Source organism: Nipponia nippon, unplaced genomic scaffold, assembly GCF_047370975.1.
Source record: "Nipponia nippon isolate SJK-2023a ecotype South Korea unplaced genomic scaffold, ASM4737097v1 scaffold_3, whole genome shotgun sequence".
NCBI classification, from domain to species: Eukaryota; Metazoa; Chordata; class Aves; order Pelecaniformes; family Threskiornithidae; genus Nipponia; species Nipponia nippon.
The window spans coordinates 16,521,465-16,540,091 of NW_028262347.1; the positions used below are offsets into that span (position 1 = coordinate 16,521,465).

General features: G+C 49.7%; 1 protein-coding gene across 1 annotated transcript in view; it reads right to left on the reverse strand.

Annotated features, from left to right (window-relative positions):
• Positions 1–18,627, reverse strand: part of LAMB1 (laminin subunit beta 1) — a 44,578-nt gene that overhangs the window by 13,100 nt on the left and 12,851 nt on the right. The window contains exons 12-23 of the mRNA XM_087768098.1: positions 18,441–18,520; positions 15,827–15,962; positions 13,750–13,908; positions 12,809–12,936; positions 12,240–12,363; positions 11,522–11,726; positions 11,219–11,362; positions 10,891–11,122; positions 10,227–10,390; positions 9,534–9,758; positions 8,447–8,664; positions 8,253–8,349 (exon numbers count right to left, since the gene is read on the reverse strand). Of these exons, the coding sequence (XP_087624224.1) occupies positions 8,253–8,349; positions 8,447–8,664; positions 9,534–9,758; positions 10,227–10,390; positions 10,891–11,122; positions 11,219–11,362; positions 11,522–11,726; positions 12,240–12,363; positions 12,809–12,936; positions 13,750–13,908; positions 15,827–15,962; positions 18,441–18,520 (1,912 nt within the window). The remainder of the gene's footprint in view (positions 1–8,252; positions 8,350–8,446; positions 8,665–9,533; positions 9,759–10,226; positions 10,391–10,890; positions 11,123–11,218; positions 11,363–11,521; positions 11,727–12,239; positions 12,364–12,808; positions 12,937–13,749; positions 13,909–15,826; positions 15,963–18,440; positions 18,521–18,627) is intronic.

Here is an 18,627-nt window from a genome sequence, read left to right on the forward strand (position 1 = left end):
CAAGCACACATTCCTTGAACAGGAAAAGGACTGCATACCTGATAAAAGCCTTCACTTACACATCCATTTACCAGGCATCCTTGAAAGAGGTTAATGGCTCAAAAAGGTCCATAAATCAATTCACACACCCCAAGCACATGCCCCCTTGAAAAAAGGGCAAAACACAAAGCCGTTTTCAACATTGTACACTGTTTGCTTCAATGCCAAAACATTGGTGGTCTTCAGTTCAAAATGACACAAAAGGCCTCAGCAGAACAAATCGCTCCTCAACAGAACGACTTTCTTGTACAATGTGAATATGATAGGCAAGAGACAAAAATAACTTTCTGCTGCCTGCACAATTGAGCAAAATGGTCCTTTGTTCTTTGAATTATACCCTGACACAAGAGACTGTTTTTACTTTACATCAAAAGTGCTTAAGTAGTCAACTCGCCATGGAATATGTTCCCTGCAGGCAAACCTTCGAGTTCCTGTTTGAAGGAGGTCAGTTAACCCTTCTGTCAACTAATAAGGCCCTCAGTATAATGATGAATTGTCCAAATTCCTTTGCACAGAAAGAGGCTAAATGGCATGTGTTTTTTGTCAAAGATCCTGAGATCTGATCAAGTTACATGAATACTTGCTGCTGGCAAATCAGATCACTATATTTACTTGCGGATTTAAAAAGCTTAAAGTGAGAGGAAAAAAAACCAAAAAACCATGTTGGTAATTCTACTCCTGAATACCTGCATGTTCAGGAAAGGCAGATGACATGGCTTTAGTAGCATTTACATGGTAATGTGGATTCCAAAATCTCTGGAGCCAGAAAATGCTGGGGAAGGGGAGAGGAGAATTTAAGTACTAACTCGTTTGCAAAGTGAAAACCCCAACTCCATCGCTGGCTATTGGGAGATGATAAGGAGCAAAGAAGTAATTTATTCTAAATACAGCACGGCAGTTGGAAGAATCATCACATTTCTAGAATTCTACAAAACTTCCAAACTGAGCTTTGTGGGACCCACGAGAAAACTGTACAAGGCAGCTAGAAACGTTACTGTGGGTTACTTATTTGGTTTAGGGTTCTCTATCAAGCCCAGAAGCAAGCAATGCTGGCTCTGCATTACTTCAGGAATGCGAATCCAACATATATAAAATGGCTTTCAAAAGGGCTGGTTTCACACTTGCCCTTTCTTTTCTTCATGATCTTCCAAAGTCATTAACCGTGCACAAGACCACACCAGCTTTCAAACCAAAAGGCAAAACTAAAGATAATTTTATGTCTATTTTTAAGTAAAATCACACAGTCTCAAGGAAAATAAGAAAAAGCCTCCGTCAGAACTGGAATAAGAAGATTCCAGTAGATTTTATTTTCTTTCCATTTTGAAAATTTGGGGGGCATTTCTACGTGTTGGTGGTACGGCCTCTCTAGCTACAGCCCTTGGTCAACTCCTTACTGTGGCACTGACTGAAACCTTTTTTAAATTGTCACAAAAGCATCACTGCTCCTCTTACAGCTCACATCTTGTGAGCAAACCTTTCATCTCACAACTGACATGTGCATGCCAGCGTTTGGTTACATGCGATCTTCTTTTTCAGAGCCTAGATGACCTTAGCCAAGTGCTTCAGCCACAGTTGAAATCATCTCTGTTCCTTGCTAGAGTCAGTCTCTGAGCGCTTCTACAAGATGCTGGGTCTCAATTTCCAGACACCACATTAATAACTAAATTTGGCCAGCCAGAAACCCACAGAAACCCTCCAAGGCCATGTGGAGCAGGACCTCCACCATCTCCAGTGCCTTTAGTGGAGGAGTCCTGCATCCTGTGCCCTGGCCACCACCAACTGGCTATTGCACAACCTGGCACAGAGCACATCCAAGGCCCTTGCAGAGTGCATCTTCCCTTGACAGCATGGTGGGGATCAAACCCTCAACTGACTTCAGCTGCGGTGACTTCTCAAGAAGAGGTAAGCAAGCCCAGGAGAAGACCATTAAAGCCTTCTAGGTAGTGAGGAGCACCTTCAACACTGTGGGCCACCAGGCAAATAGCTCAGTGTACAGGTTTCACCTCTTTGCCTCATGCAACACCTGCTTACCAAGCATCCGCTGGCTTCAGTCTCTGTGGGATTTCAGGGCACAACTTTGTCCTAAAGGGACAAAAAGGAAACTTTGTCCTAAAGGGACAAAAGCACAGCGACAGTGGCGGGATCCACGTGAAAGGAAAGGAGGACCTCCTAGCTGGTGCGGACTGGAAAAGGCTAGCACAGGATTGGCAAATACCTCATGGAAGAATAACTGTGTGCCAAGTTACACATCCATCATTCATGACAGTCGGTGCACATCCAACAAAAGGATTACGTGACATTTGATTATCACCACCAATGAACTGTGATGTGAAAACAGGAGATGCCTTGATTCTCATCACCTGCTAGAAACAAAGTGAACCCTGTGCCAGAATGATCCAGCACGTCATGCCCAGCATCTTTTTTGGCCAAAGTACCCCAGCATCACATCTAGCCACAGTGGAGTTCTTGCTCCTCTACCACCTCCTTCATTAATGTCCAACTACTCCTATGGCCACCATGTGAGCCAGCTCCTATGCAGTCCTGTGCTAATGATGCCCTTTGCTACAGCAGTTTTGCTTCTGATGTACTCAAACAGGCTAACGCAAACACAATCTTCAAAGTATAGCTTGGCTCTGGAGATTTCGGCTCTAACCAGCCCACTCAAGTCTGATGTAACACTTCAGTAGCTATACCACATCTAGTTTTAGCATATGCCTGGTTAATCTAATTTTCCCTAAGAAGAACAAGAAACACGCAGGCACATCTAGGGGTGCACAAGTGTCTCAGATATTATCCAGTAGCTAGTGATGGCTTTATACTCCACCTAACACAGTATCTGTGGAATAGGGAAAGACGTAAAGTCCTGTAAGCTCTTTTTAAATGCCTTACCTGTGCTTACGTGACTAGAAATCGGGAAAAGTGGTTCATTTTGCACTGTAAAACCACACAGATGGTGAGTTTACTGTGAGATGTTTAGATGCCTAAACCAGTTTGGGTTGGAAATGGCCTTCAAGACAAATGGTTGATTATTCTCCCTTCATACAGAGGGGTGGACCAAGGCCGGGGTGAAGGGCTGCAAGTTAACACAGACTGGGCTGCTTGCTTTGAAGATCAGTTAGGCAGGGATCAAATCTGTCCTCGGGTAAGCAGAGCAGGACACTGCCATGGAAAATATGGTGGAGGAAAAGAAGTTTTTTTAAATCATTGGTCAAAGATCTGAGGGTTTTCAAAGGAGCATTTACTAAGTTAAACAATAGGTTTCTGTTTCGAAATGTCATTTTGGAACTGGGTGTATTGTTTTCTTTAATTGAGTGTTTAACTCAATCAGACATTCTTCTGTGGCATACTCCGACTTAAGTGAAATCACATTTTTGACAAATTTTCTAGCCAAATTCTTCAGTCAGGATCTGCTGATTAGCAACTTATGAGTAGGAAAGATTGTAGCTGCATCTATTCACAAATGCATGCGCACATACGTGCATGCACACACAAAGTATCCACGGGTAATTTTTTTGCTACCTTGATCAATGCATTTCTTTTAGTAGCTTTTTTTACTGATCTTAAAGATAAAAGTAACACTCATACATGTTTATTGAACGTAGACTTGTAGAAACCTATGGGGAGAAATCCCAACAAAGTAAATGACTGGCTCCAGTGCTTTGCTTCAAGCTCACAAGGATCTTTCAGTTACTCTGACGGCTCTGCTACCTTTCCCACTGATTTTAAATATTTAGAACTCACTTCCATTTAAACTACTGTAATTTAATATATGGCATATTTGCATATCACTTAATTTAAACTAAGGTGTGTCAGAGCAGTTGATACTACAGCCGAGATGATATAACGGATACTGAAAGGGCTGTATGAAGATTGGGCTCGGGGTTTAATGCCTTATTGCAGGATGCTAGGAACAAGCAAGTGTCACACATCATCCTACACAGGACAGAAATAATTTTTGCAGAAATATTTTCTTTACTGCTTGAGATTGGGGACAGAGAGCATCAAATGTTTAACTCATCTGCAGCAAAAAAACAAAGGGTTTGTTCCAACATGATTTCCTGGCATCATTTCCCAGTGCTAGTGAGGCACTATGATGATAAAACCATTCAGCAATTTGTAAAGTTGAAAGTTTTGCAGAGCCAGCAAATTTCTTCTGAATAATCAGCTATTGATTCAAATTACCCTGTAAGCATACTGCTAACTCCTCAGCGTTACGATTTTCAGTACGAGTGTTAAGATAAGATCTCAGCCTAGAATCACTAGAGTTGTGCTGCATTTTAACATGCTAGCAGACCTTGCCAAAAGGGCAATTTTCTGGAAACAATCAATACACATTACAATATTTGAAGAGCACAGGACAATTGAAATTATGAAACTTGAAGTGAAAATTATATTTGCTTTAGTGTAGAATTTGTCTGACTTCCTTTAGACACTTATCACAGAAGGAAAAGAAACATCTGCTAATCTTTCTCTCCACACCATAAACACCTCCTATAAAAGCAGCTTACATGACTAGTTTAAGACCCAGGTGTTAAATTAAGACTAGGAAGCCTATCCTTAAATGCCAATAGGGTAATTTTCAGTAAGCAGATGTTTCAGCACCAGGTACATGACAAAGACTAAAAACTGAGAAAAACAACTTTCTGCCAATGTCTGCAATGAGTATTTGATAAAAACATGACTTTTTTCACCTTAGTTCAATTAAATTCTGTTTTTTACAATAGGGTTTGATACTCAAGTCCAACACAGAAAAATACTGACACACGTATGCTTCTTGTAAAGGGGAGATAGCAATACAACCTAACTTTCAATCTCGTACAGTACCTTTTACTAACTGCACTCTGTTCTGTTTGTTCAATTTATTAAAATTTATTAAAACATGATAGTAATGGTCATCTCCTTTATATTATATGAAACACATAAACTTCAAATATCTCCTGTGCAAGGGCATTGTTTGAGCTGCATCTGCAGCCACACCGTACCTCAGAGGCTTCCTGGGAGCCTGGAGCCTCCTGCCAGTAATGTGATTTGCGGGCTGCAGTCGGAGCAGAGCTCAGCGTGCTGAGTCCTGCACTTTGGTTGCCAGGCTTTGGAAAAGCTCCAGCAGAATGCCTGGCAGACTCGAGTTAGACGAAATTTGTAATCCTATTATTTACTACCTTAGAAAGGATTTTTATGCACACGCACATGTTCACGTGCAGGCTCGTGCAGAGCTGCATATAGCTCATAGCTGGAGCAATGGCCAGAAGAGTCCTGCAAAGGGGCTGGCACTGCCCCCCGAGCAGACGATGCTCACTGCACAGCTCCTGCTCACTGTAATCCCCATTGGGACCTGCACGAGGCCAAGAGAGACGCGCTGGCCTTTTCCCTATCCTCTATGCCTCTCCTGTGCTTGTTGCAGCCATTACATTAAATTAAATGAGTACCTGTTGTGCTTTTTTAAAGCATGGGGTAAGCAGTCCTACAAACTCTCTGCAGTGTGTAATCCCCAATGGATATCCGTGGGTGGTGGAAGCGTACCCAGTATCGAGGGGTCGAGATGCTGCCCAGACATAGGCACCCACCTTAGCTTGCTCCAGTGGTCTGGTCCCAGTGTGATTTCTGGGGACGTGCAGAGAGGAGACATCGGATGACGCTTTCTCTCTACCACTGGGAGCACAGACTGCAAATCAAAGCACCCAGACCAGGTGCAAAAACCTGCCTCTCCCAGCTTCTGCTTTACCATCTCCGATCTTAACAAGATTTCTAGAAAACAGATCACAGGCAGCAGCCGGCAATGGTCACTGCCACTGATGGGGATGACAAGGAAGTGTGCCCTGGAGTCTGGTTTCCAGCGGAGTGTGCCGGGACCCCAGGGCCACATCCACAGCTTGGTGCTGCTGCGAGCACCTGGGAACCTGTGGGGGGCTGTGGCCTCCAGCCTGTCCTAGATGGGTCATTTTGTACACCTCCACATAGCTGTGTCCAGAGGTTATTTGCAGGCACTTGTGTTCATATGACCTCACTTTTTTTTTTTTTTTTTTTTTTTAACTAATTAAAAAATTTGTAAAGGTGTCACAGCAATGTGGGCAGTACCGTCCCCATTTCTCAGCAGGGGCTCGTGTCTATTGGTGCCAACAGCCTGAAGACCTCTGGTAAGAGATCCCACATTACTGTCCTTTGAGTGATGCACCCTGCGATTTCCAACCTTGAGCAGAAGCCACTTGCCCCAGCCGGTGGGGGATCCCACCCTGGAGCCATCAGGACTGATGTCCACACCTCCGCATCCACTCGGTGCCCACAGCGAAGACTGCCCATCCATACTCACACGGTTCAGAGCTCTCTCGCCATTCCCCATCTAGATAGGTTTGTATTTTCTTCCTGAACGCGGCACAAAATGTGGCCATTTTGGCTGCTTGGGCCAGCATGAGCATGCCACCGAGGGCAGGTGGCAATCGCCATGGCCAGGAGTCCATGTGTCCTCCTGCAGCTGGAGCCAACGTCTTTGTGACGAATCCCCATCTCAGTTCCAGCTTCACCTTGGCCACAGGCCATATTTCAGTTACTTTCCAGGGGCACTGCTCTGTAACTCCTTAAATGGCACAGTTTTCCAGTTTGCCTGCAAACCGCCTACCACTGAGAGCTGCTACCTGCCCATGCAGCGGCTGCACATCTGCCAGCCTGAACATCACCCCTCCGCTCGCCGGGACTAAATGAGAGCTGAGAAGTCGCTTCCTTCTCTGCTGAGGAAGGACGGGAGACAGGGCAGGAGGCACTGACACCATCACGCTGGGGAGATCTGGCAGCACCACAGGGCTGGATGTGCTCCACGAGCGAGTGCGTGCTTGGAGCCCATCTGGGGCATCGTGCCGAAGGCTGCTGTGGTTCAGCCCCAGGCACCAGCTCTCCCGGCCTGCCACAGAGACTTCCTTGGATGCAGTCCTGAAGGAACACCTGCATTTCCACCTGAGTGAGCCTCCCATGTCACTTGGGGGCAAGAAGGGGTGGCGGGTTGGAAGGAGAGCATAGAGCTTGCATGGTAAAAACAGGCTTTGAAGGATATATCCTCTCTTTACTTCAGAAATGTTAGTAAGTAGGTTTTCACATGCTGAAAAGGCAGCAGAAACTCCATGAGAGGCCAGAAATGCTGGTACGTGGTAAAATCCTACTGATAAGGTATATACTGATGGGACTCCACCAATAAACCCTGATGGAGACAGCTGATACCAAGAGACAATCCCTGCCCCGGAGCCGGCAGGGTCAGCGCCCCTCACCACGCCAGAACACACACAGCCTCCGCGAGAAACCCAATATGTACTCAGGAACTGGGACAATTCCCCGGTCCTTTCATCTGCTGCATTAACCAAGTAGCTGTGACCTGCCTATCTGGTTAGATAATGGGCTCTAAGGTATCTCTATTGTAAGAGATTTATTAAATACCACAGCAAGCACATTCCTCCCTGCAGGAAAAAAATACCTTAATCTACTGCAAACCCTCCTGGCAAAGGCTCCTATTTGAACAGATCAGAGATACAAGTTTGTTCTGGTCTGGACAGTGTTTGAAGTTTCTTTTCCAGCTAATGAACAGACTTGTTTATAGTGAAAAGACCCAGAGCATCATTTTCTAAACAAGCAACTTTATGGCGCTCTGTTTTGCAGCATGTAGCTATGGCTAACCTGCTGCATGGTCTCTGCTGGCTCCTTTGTTTTCATCTGAAATATAAAGAAAGTCTTCTACTAAATCAAAACCCCTACTTCTTCAGCCCCTGCTTCCCTAACAAGGCAGAAGAGCAGAGAGGGGTCTTCCACTACATACAAACAAGGGGCAAAGGAAACTTGTTTCCAGACAAATTCTCAAACCCAAACACTTGCGATACGTTTTCTTACCACACTGGCTTACCTGGCAGCATTGCAACCTAACGGTTAAAGAAGAGTTGCTTTCTACACAGAGATGATTGTTTCTGAATAAGGGTCCAGACGAGAAATAAGATAAACCAGGCAAGTGTTGGGCCAAGCTCCTGCTGCGCCTCCCATCCCTGGAAGCACCAAAACCCCAGGGACAGCCCCTGCCATGCCTTCCTCCCTCATTTCCAAGGCTCGTGTGGGCACTGGCGGGGTCACCGGAGGGGCTGCTCCCAGCAGGGGTGTCCCAGTGCACCGGGGGTGAACGTGTGCCTGGCCACCGGGTCATCTCCAAAAGGAGCTGGCGGGGCGGGCGCCAGGCTGGGACTCACCTCGGCACTCCACGCTTGGGTCGCCCCAGAAGAGCTCCTGGCACTCCCGGCAGGTCCGGCCTCCAAAGCCCCGCATGCACTGGCACTGCCCTGTGAACTGCCAAAAAATAACAAGAGACATGACCATCTCAGCGGCTCACCCCCGCGCTGGAGCAAAGCCCGAGCCGCCGCAGCGTGCCCTGCGCTCCCCTCACCTCGTTGCAGGCGGGCCCGAGGGAGCGTGTGGGGTCGCAGCCGCACTGCTCGCAGCCGGCGCCGCTGGCGAGCCTCCACGTGTGGGGGGCACAGCGGTCGCAGGTCTGCCCCACCACGTTGGGGAGGCAGCGGCACTGCCCCGTGGCCGCCTCGCACCGGCAGCTCTCCGAGCCCTCGCAGTCCTCCCGGACAGTGCCCAGGTAGTTGCAGACACATTCTGTGAGGGAAAGAGCATGGCACCTTGATGTCAGCCTGCCTTTCTGTTACTAAACCGCCCAGAGTTTGCATTTAATTTATCCTCCGAGTCCCCAGAGGTGCGGGCAGACGCTGGCACGTCCCCACGCCTGCGGCCAGGCTTGGCTGACCCAATGCTGAATGCAACCCAGCACCACTCAAGAGCCCTGCTCACGTCCCAGGCTGGCCACCTCTACGGCTCCTGCCCCAGCACACAGGAGGCGACAGGACCCCCTGTGCAAGCAGCCCAGCCTTCCTCTTCTCCTTTCCTCCCTCTGTACACAACCAAAGGCCAAGGCTGCCCAGCTCCTGTCAGCCAGCTGTGGTAGCAAATCTGCTTGCCACAGGGCTCTGCTCACCCACCCAGTGACCCATCCGCCCTGCCAGGCTGTGTCCAGCGCTGAGGGAGAGGAGGGTCTGCCTGCCCACCGCCCGGTTCAGCTCTCTGGTGTGGCCCTTGCTCCCCGGGCAGGACTCGCTCCTGCTGTCCAGCCACATCTGCAGGGACGCTGGTGCAAACAAAAGCCAAACCCATACCCTGCCACAGCCCATCTCCAGAAAAGAGGGAAACAAAGATTGCTAACAAGAGGGCAAGAAACCCACCTCCAACAAAAGCCTCGTCCTTTTTCAGCACATGTAAATGCTGTCCCTACTCTCCCTGTCCAATGTAAAGGACCGCCCCCCTGGCCAGGAGCCCTGCTGAGCTGCAGGGCAGCTGCACGAAACTCCAGCTGGAGGTAATTAGGTTTCCCCTCCACCCCAAATGCACCCAGGTTAAAAAGTGCTCGGGCAGCCACTGCCGTCCCCATGACATGGCCGGCTGAAGGGACATTGCTGCGTCTCCCCACTCACTTCTGCAGTCCTGCTGCAGGGCGCTCCCGTAGTAGCCCTGTTTGCAGAGGTGGCAGTTTTCCCCCTCCGTGTGATACAGGCACTTCATGCACGTTCCTGTCTTCTTGTCGCAGGCCTCCGGGTCAGTGGTGTCGATGTTGTTGTTGCACTGGCACGGCTGGCAGGCGCCGCCAACCTCGTCGGGGCTCCCAAAGAAGCCAGACGCACATTCATCACATCGACTGCCTGTTTGAACAAACAGGCACAGTGGGAATTACCATCACGGCTTGCTAGTGCGCAGGCCCCTAAATGGCAAGACTGAGGCAAGACATTAAAGGCCATTAATTGGATCATGCTCAAAGCAACAGCGGCAGCGCTTGCTGAGACTGCAGCAGCTTGGCGCAGCATGGATGGTACCGCCTGGGCCACCAAGGCATGGTGCTGCAGCACAGCCGCCGGCACGCTCGTCCCCTCGGCTCCACTGCTGTCCTGTCTACCTCTGCCAACCACCAGTCATCCCTTGCCACGCTGCTGGGGATGAGCTGCACAGTGGTGCACAAGTTGCTCTGCTCTGGCATCTTCCAAGCACTGCCAACCTCCAGCAGCAACACATGGACACTGGTGCTGTGGTCACATCCAACAACCCATATGAACGTACACCTTCCCACCGGGAGGTCCAGCCCAACCAGCCCCCTCCACGCACCCACCAAGTACCTATGTATCCCACACTACAGACACACACGACTTGCAGTGTGACTGGATCCTGGTAACAGCCGCTGGCAAACTGGCGTCCGCTCTCAGGGCCATCAGGGCAAGGGCAGGGGCGGCAGTGGTCGCCTGATCCCAGGACGGGGTCTCCGTAGTAGCCAGGCTGGCACCTGCGCAGTGGGGTACATGGCATGCAGGGGACCGCAGGCAAACAGACTGCAGCCTTGTGGCAATTACACTCACGTTTTCAACCACCGTGAAGAACCACAGGGCAGAAACATCCTTACGGCTCTTCTGTGCCACTCATGCTCTGAGCAGCCACAGAGGCAAATTTGTCTGGCTTAGAGCAGCATAACAGCAGGGGACCCAAGGCTGATGCCTCTCAAGAGGCTTTCAATGGAAAAAGCCTCTCTGAAGCTCCGGCTCCTGCAACGTGCCCTCTGGCATCTGGGCAGGCACTGTCGGGAGGCGTGAGGCCACGGGCAGGGAAGATGGGGTCCCTGCTCCCATCCTCCTCTGGCACCACCAGCACTGCTCTGCTTCCCAGGGTGCCGGCACTTTCCCCGCAAATTCACACCCACCTGAGCACCACCACTGGAGGGGAATGGCTGCTGCGCCCATCCTGCAGGGGGGAAGGAGAGGGGCCAGGGATGGGGTGCACGTGCCGTACCTCTCGCAGTTGTGCCCCGCTGTGTGGTCCCGGCAGCTCAGGCACTCCCCGGTGTAGGGGCTGCAGTCATCGGCATGGCCATTGCAGTGGCAGGGCTGGCAGCTGGGGAAGCCCCAAAAGCCAGGCAGGCAGCGGTCGCACTGCCGCCCGTACACCCCGGGGAAGCAGTGGCACTGGCCCATCTCTGCGTCGCAGAAGGCGTTGTAAGAGCCTCGGACGTGGCATTCGCATGCTGCAAGGAGAGGGAGAGAGGGGCTGCGTTTCCATGGCAAGCCCTAAACGCACGGCCCCGACCGCAGCACAGCCTAGAGCCAAGGGTTTAACATACCTCGGCATCCGTTCGGCCCGAACCCAAAGGTGCCAGGGGCACATCTGTCGCATTGTCTTCCGACGACATTGGGACGACACTGGCACTGTCCTCCGCTGGGGTCGCACACCGAACTCAGGGAGCCCTGGGGGTCGCACTGGCATGCTGAGCAGAGAAAAGCATTGGGGGGAGTGAGTACCACAGCGCAGGACAAGAACTACCTGCCTCACCCCATGCACACGCCTTCCCTCTGCAAACCGCTCTGCCTGCAAGCGCCACCCAGCTTCCAGGCACAGTTTGCCCTACAAGTAGGTGGTTACGTACATAACGCAGTCTCGTGTAACAGAGCAGAAATGCTGAATATGATGTTCTTGCAGACGTCCGTCATGGGGGTTTTCACAACACTCCTGCTGTTTTCCAGACACCGGTATCTTTGGAAAGTTTCCCAAGCGCTGTTTGTGACCACGTCTTCACCTGAGCCTCCCACTGTGAATATGTCCAGCGATTTGCAGTATGGCATGAGAACAAGCTACAAAACAATTTTACAGTGACAAAGTGTCACTATTTATAAACAGCCTCCAATAAAATTGTGAAAATTCACTATTATCCCACTTATCATCCTTTTTTTGGCCAAAAAGCAAACAGCCACTGGGAAGGGAAATGACAGTATTTCTGTTGGTTTTGGTGGAATAGTTCTGGTATCTACCAAATTCTTACCAAATCTACCAAATTCTATCCATTCAAAAGAAAAAGGTTGACATTCATGACATATATGGCACTCATTAGCCTTCCCAAAGAAACTACAAGTCTGTGGAACTAGCTGCAGTCCTGTAAAATACAACAAAAACAACCCACATACTTTGAGACTGAAGAAACCTACAGTGTTTTACATTGTTCAGTTAAAATCTGGTTTCAGCCATAAGCAACAACGTTGTAAAATATTACTTCGGATTTACACAGACGCATCCTAGAGGAGATGCAAACTTTCAGGCTTTTAAATATATTTTTCCACCAGAGCATCCCCAAAATAATTTCTGCTCACAGAGTCAATGAGCGTGTACGGGCTCTCCGTTTCCGTATCCACCGAGGAGTACTGGGACAGCTCCAGGCGGATGGTGTAATTCAGCCCCTTCTCGAAGCAGACGGGCCGCGGGAGAACGACGTATCTGGATTAGGAAGAGGAAACAGTTCTTACTTCAAACGTCCAGCACCATAAAGCGTTTCAGGTGGCCCTATAAAGCAATCGAGATAACGGAAAGCAGCCAAGACCGGGCAGAACAAAGCTACGATGTGAAAGGGGTGGTTTGGAGGCTTGTGCAAGTCAGAACCGGGAAAGCTTATCGGCAAGGTAAAGAGTCGTACCGATGTTCATGCACGGTCTGTGCAAACACTTCCCCCCCTCTTTGCTCAGTGAACAAAACAAATCAGACAACGAGAATGAACGTAAAAGCTTTGAGTCTACAGACACAATGCTAAATATGTTTTTATAACACACTGGAAATTAAATTTCATTCATTTTCATAGAGGCCATGGCAAACTGAAAACATGCCATTACTCTGTTTCAATTTTTTAAGTGTTTTTTCTCCCTTTAGCCCATCCAGTTATACTGACCTGGAGCCGGGTGACAGTGAGACGACCTGATTATCATCATCAGGAACTGTATTGCCACACCGGCTACCCGTGGGAATCTTGCCTGGGCGTGAGACGCTGATCACGGCTTTTTCCCACTGATCTGGCAACTGGGGGGAAAAAAGGCTGATCAGAATCAAGCAACGGCCGTAAGCTCCTGGGAGCATCCAGAGCTCAGGCCAGGAAAAGCATGCGCAGAGTGGTCACTGTGCTTTGGGGAGGATGGGGCTGCAGCTCCAGCATCAATGCGGCATCTACTGGCTGCAGGTTTGGGCTGAGAAAAGACAAGGCAAGTGCCCCTGGGCATCATCCAGCATGACAGCCTCTCTCCCTCCCTCCCAAAAAGCCATGACCAGGGGTAGGTGGTCAGCAATCCTCTCTGCGGCACAGCATTAACACGGGGTTTGGTGACCTCCTCTCCCCCTACCTCTGGGTACTGTGCTGCCAAGCTCTAGGTAAGGAGCCTGGAGGATTTTTCTCTTTCCCTTCACCCTGTGAGTTATCCACAGTCAAAACCGACTGCTTGCAAACTCTTGGCTGCAGGCATTCAACATCCAAGATGGGCAATTTGTCTCCTAAGGTGCATAACAGCATTTCCACCCATTAGAAGGCCATGTGGCTGATGCCAAATTTATATTCCAATTTGTCTTGACAGGACTTGTCACTTTTTAATTTGCTCATTAAACACATGCTGAAACAATGCAATAATGAACAAAACTGTAAAGCAAATACTGGTAATAGTCAACATCTTCTTGGATTTTCACACATCTCAGACATTTAATTGTGCGTCCATCCTTGTCTTGGAGTCCTGATGACTCCTGGAAGCACCGGGCTCCTGTCAGTCGTGCACCAGGCTCCTGTCAGTCGTGCACCGGGACAGCCAGTGCCTGCCAGGAGGCAGCAATGCCCATACTCAGACCTACCTGCGGCTCGTAGCGGACCAGAATATCGTACTCCATGGAGTAGGGGATGTTGTCAATGTAGAATTCCAGGTACGCCCCCTCAGGGACCCTTACAAATCCTATGCCTGTCCACGATGGTGTGCGGTCCGGTGTGTACTGACGCTCTATTATGCTTACTCCCTACAAAAACAGGGAACAGAGATTTTAATACCAATACATTAAATTTGTGAGCCCCATGGGAGTGCGTGAAGTGATGAGTTCTGCTGATGGATCACTTCTGGATCGCAGCATCCATCATTTGCACACCAGAGAACACAAATTCTCATTTAAACCCATGTGCGTGCACACCGTTGCCCTTCTGCTTAAAAATATACGAAAAGCAAGAAAGATAAAACAACACTGCACAACTCTTCACCCATTTCTCTGTTATAGTGGGGAATTAAATTTAAAAACTTGCTGTGAGTAACTAACCCACCAGCTACAATATCTTGGTCACTGGAAGGACTTTCACATCAGCCTTGTAGCAGTAGGATTTACTGCGGTGGCACATAACTGCTCTATTAACCGCCCAAGCTGAGTGCTAATTACTTCCTGACTACACCGGGCTGCTCCAACCGAAACCACTGCGCAGGGTAACATTTGAAAAGCAGATCACAGCCATCCTGAGTAGGGTGTCACTAAATAACAGAGATCCTCACCATCGATAAATATTTAATAGCCAAATCAATACGTGGTCACTCCTTTCAGTCTGAGGTGCCAAGTTTTTATCTGCTACTCTTTATATAAAGCAAAGAGGAAAAAGGCAACAGAAAATGGAAACGTGTGGTGTTCAAACTTCCCGTTTCAAATATATCTGCATCCACGAATAGTTCTCTCCATAGAGCAACATCCTGTGCGTTCCTAAGGAAGCTGCTTCAGTAGAAAGGGATAAAATGTAAGGAAATGTCTCTCTATATACATATCACTTCAGCATGTCCCCTCGTGTATTCTCACACACTTTGAAGAGAGCCTAGCTATAAGTTATTACCCTTTGGCTTTGCACAAATGGTCGGAGCTCCCCAGGAACGATGGCAGATGGGACGTGAGCGAGGGTGTGCAGCTATGGGGAGCATGGGGGCTTGGCATTGCCTGAAAATCCCTGCAACTCTGTGCCACTTCATTTTGCCTTGTGCTGGGCCCCTACCTGGGAATTGAGAGTTTTATTCTGCCACCAGACTTGTGAGAAAGCTTTTCGATATTGGCTTTTTATGCCCTCTGCTGTGGTCCAACTTCTGCTCTGCAGTGTCTTCCATCTCTGCAGTTATCTCAGAGCAAAAATCCTCTGCCTTGGCTGAAATTGCAAAGTGGCTGCATTTTGCCTGAAATAAATAAACTAGGGCCAAGTGCCCCAATTGCAGGCAGACAAGGATCTGCTGCTTTAGAGAAACCATTATCTCATCTCCCTGGCTCCTTGCTGGAGGCAAAAATAATTGATGTAATCACCTAGCTGCTGTTAATGAATTAAAAGCCAGGCTGCGCAGTGGTGAATGGAAAGGGCCAGAGACCCTGATGTACCACGCCAGCGGGCAAAACAAGCTAGAGGCAACATCACTTACAAAACCAGTTTTTTGCACAATCAACTATGGTTTTAGTCATTAATAAAAGAAATGCTACTGATATACAGAAACTCTAAAAGCTGCAGTAATGTGCTTAAATGCGTGCTTTGTTCCCTCCCGGTTTCAGTGGCACCAAAGAGAAGAGCCAGTGTCGGCGTCCCACTACTCTTGAGATAAGAGGGGAAGGAGAAGTGGGTGCGGTGGGCGCGTACGCAGTGGGGTGCAGAGGGATGCTGACAGGAAACAAACTGTACAGTCAGAATCAAAGAAACAGGTTTAAAAAGAAAAATGGCAGCTTCCCCCCCCAAATCACTACATTATTTATCGATACTAAGATTGAAGAGCTACAGGTTGACGGTTTTCTGATACAATTCAGTTTTGTGTTTTCCACATTTTAATTGCAAAACACTCAGGGTATAGAACAGATGCTTCCAACACCCAAATGGTGAAACAACTTTCCCACAGCTGCCCAGACACACCAGCCCACTAAATCTGCTACTCACAGGACCCAAGTTGGCTTCCTCCGCCTCGTAGATGTAATGATCAAGTGAAATGAAGTAATAGCCAGGCTCCACCTGGTTGCATTGACGTCCAAACATGTGGGGCCGGCATTCGCATTGGCCAGATTCACTCGAGCAGCTAAAATGGAAGAGCAATGAATTTATAACACATCTTGGCTACGCCGAGACAGTGCTAGAGCTATCTCCCGCTTTGACATTTTAAGTGACACAGGAGGAGAAGCAGTTCTGGACACAGCTGCGTCTAGATACGAAATGTTCTCAGGCTCTGCAGCTGGACCATCGGCACCGCTACAATGGCAGCACGAGCACAGTCCCGGGCGCAGTCTTGGCTCAACCCAACTCTCATTCTCCCAAACAACTCCTAGGCTCAGGCTGGGAGCAAGCACGGGCCAGGGACCATTTCCAGTAGGCACTTTGCATGTGGTTTCCTCTGTTTGGATGGCTAGAGGATTTCGTGCTACGGATGCAGACGGTTCCCCAGGGCCAGACAGCAGTCCTGGGGGAGCTTCACTTGCTAGCACAGACGTAGCCAAGAGGCATGTCTGTCCTGCAAGCCGAGGGCAGCCTTCGGCTACAGGCTTGCACACCACGCAAGCAGGGTATCTGTTTGTGTGGGCCCAGGCAAAGCAAGAACATGCATGACCCTGCATGCCCCAGGACGTCAAGCTGCTCTCGTGTGCTGCAAAGCACATCCCAAGAGGTCACCCACCAGCAGCTAGGCACAGGGGAAAACCATACCCGGCTGCTTTAAAGGACAGAGCAAAGGACATGGGACAGACAGAGCCATCGCTGGGGAATGCAGAAGGTCTGTCCAGGGTGACATACAGCAGCTCCGCTTCCTTCATAACGAGCCATTTTCTTTTCGCAGTACAGCTCTGTCCCCAAACCGCCTTTTGGTGGTTTTATTGTCCCCAGAGAGTCCGCCCCTCATTATGAAGAACCCTTGGGCAGGTTGTATTTTTGCATGTGCCCAGTCACACTTTTTCATAGGAAGGTTTTTTGGTCCTCCAAAAGACGCCCTTTTCTTTAAATTCAAGTTGAATTTAGAAACATTTTCTAAAGTCAAACCCCTCTGGTTTCCACGGAGAATCTCCAGCCTTTTCAGGCCCACATTCTAAGAGCAATTTTTAAATTAAACAACTTCTGAAACTGCAGAGATTCACTTAAAACGCTCACTTCAAGATGCCAGACGTGCTCTAGCTGCCCCAGAAGGGGAGCTGGGAAGTTTCCCCTCCAGGGACGGGAATGACTCCAGCACCTGGGTTACAGCGCAGGGATGAATTTCGGGCGAGATGCGGCTGCCCCAGGCGCTGCATCCCACACCCTGAACCGGAGCCAGGAGACAGCAATTCAGCAGCTGAGGAGAGGAGCCCCGGGGAGGGCGAAGCTCGCCTTTCCCGCTGATGTTAGAGAGCGAAGCTGGGAGCTGGAGCTAGGCTTTGTGGCTCTCCTGCGGCCAGAGGAAAGCGCAGCTGCTCGCTGCCTGTGCCAGGACACCGCACATCCCCTCCCCACGTGGTTTTGCAATCGCTGGGCTCAGTGCATGGGAAGTGGGCTGCAAAGCCTTGCTTGGCCGCGGCCGAGCCGTACCCCAAACCACTGGAAGCAGCTGTACCAGGGGAGCCATTATGAGCTGTGTGGCGTAACCGATCCGCACGCAGGGAGTGAGCATAGAGGACTAAATAATCATTAATGACCACGCCACTGCCTGCTAAGGGGTAATAATTCACCCGAGAGCAGAGGGGAGAGACGGCCCGTGGGACATTCCCACGGCAATCCCTGCCACAGATGCGGTGTCTGCAGGCTGCGACGACCTACAGGAGTCACACCGGGACCAGTCCCGAACTCCCCCGGTCTGGTCCTGCGGGCTCCAGTGGGAAACAGTTCATCCACCCCCTTGGAAAACTTCTGTGGCTTCAGACAGAAGCAGGATGTTTCAAAGGGTTTGTGGAGGGAAGGAAAAAATGACAGCGAAGGAACGCGCTGCTGTTGGAAAGCATGGGGTCGGAACTCTTCAAAACCTATGCCTTCCTCTGAAAAATCTCCACCTCCCCAATGGGCACTTCCAGGCCCACATCCCACCCCACGCAGCACCACTGGGGCAACACAGCAGTACTGTGCAGCTAGTGTGCTTCCCCCAGCGCTGGTGGACAGACAGACAGACAGACTGGCCAAAGGGCCATTTTGGGAGGAAACCAAGAGCCAGCCTGACTTCCCATGTCACTGCCTGATTCCTCCTTTGATCCTGTAACAGCAAAGCTTTGACACGGACCACACACCAGGTTATGGCCAAGGCAGAGCTCAACCTACGGCTGGCTCCTACCCTGGCTGACCAAAGGCAGAGCTACACTAAAAAAGTTTTATGTGTTCATCTGCACCAGTGGCACAAACAGAGGCTGCTCAGCACGGAAAAGACACGCATGCCTCTGTCACCCCTTGCTGCAATCCAGACCTGCCACTGTCTGCACACCAGAACAGAAACACAGTCCCAAACATCCCCCTCCAGAGCCCATTGAGCCCTGGATGTTGTGGTTGCAAATGAAGCGAAACTCGCTGGGGTGAATGATTACAGCAGAGTAACCGGGCTGAGACTCACTTGTTGTTCAATGCTCCTCCCTGGTCGCAGTCGCACGGCCGACATCCATCCATGTCGTTGCTCAGGCCCCAGTGCTCAGGCTGCAGGAGGAAACATCACCGGCACTGTAATCCAGTGCCGATTTAACCCCATCCACCCCAAAAGCACATTTTGAAAGACTCAGCATAAGCCACCCCAGACCGCCCCC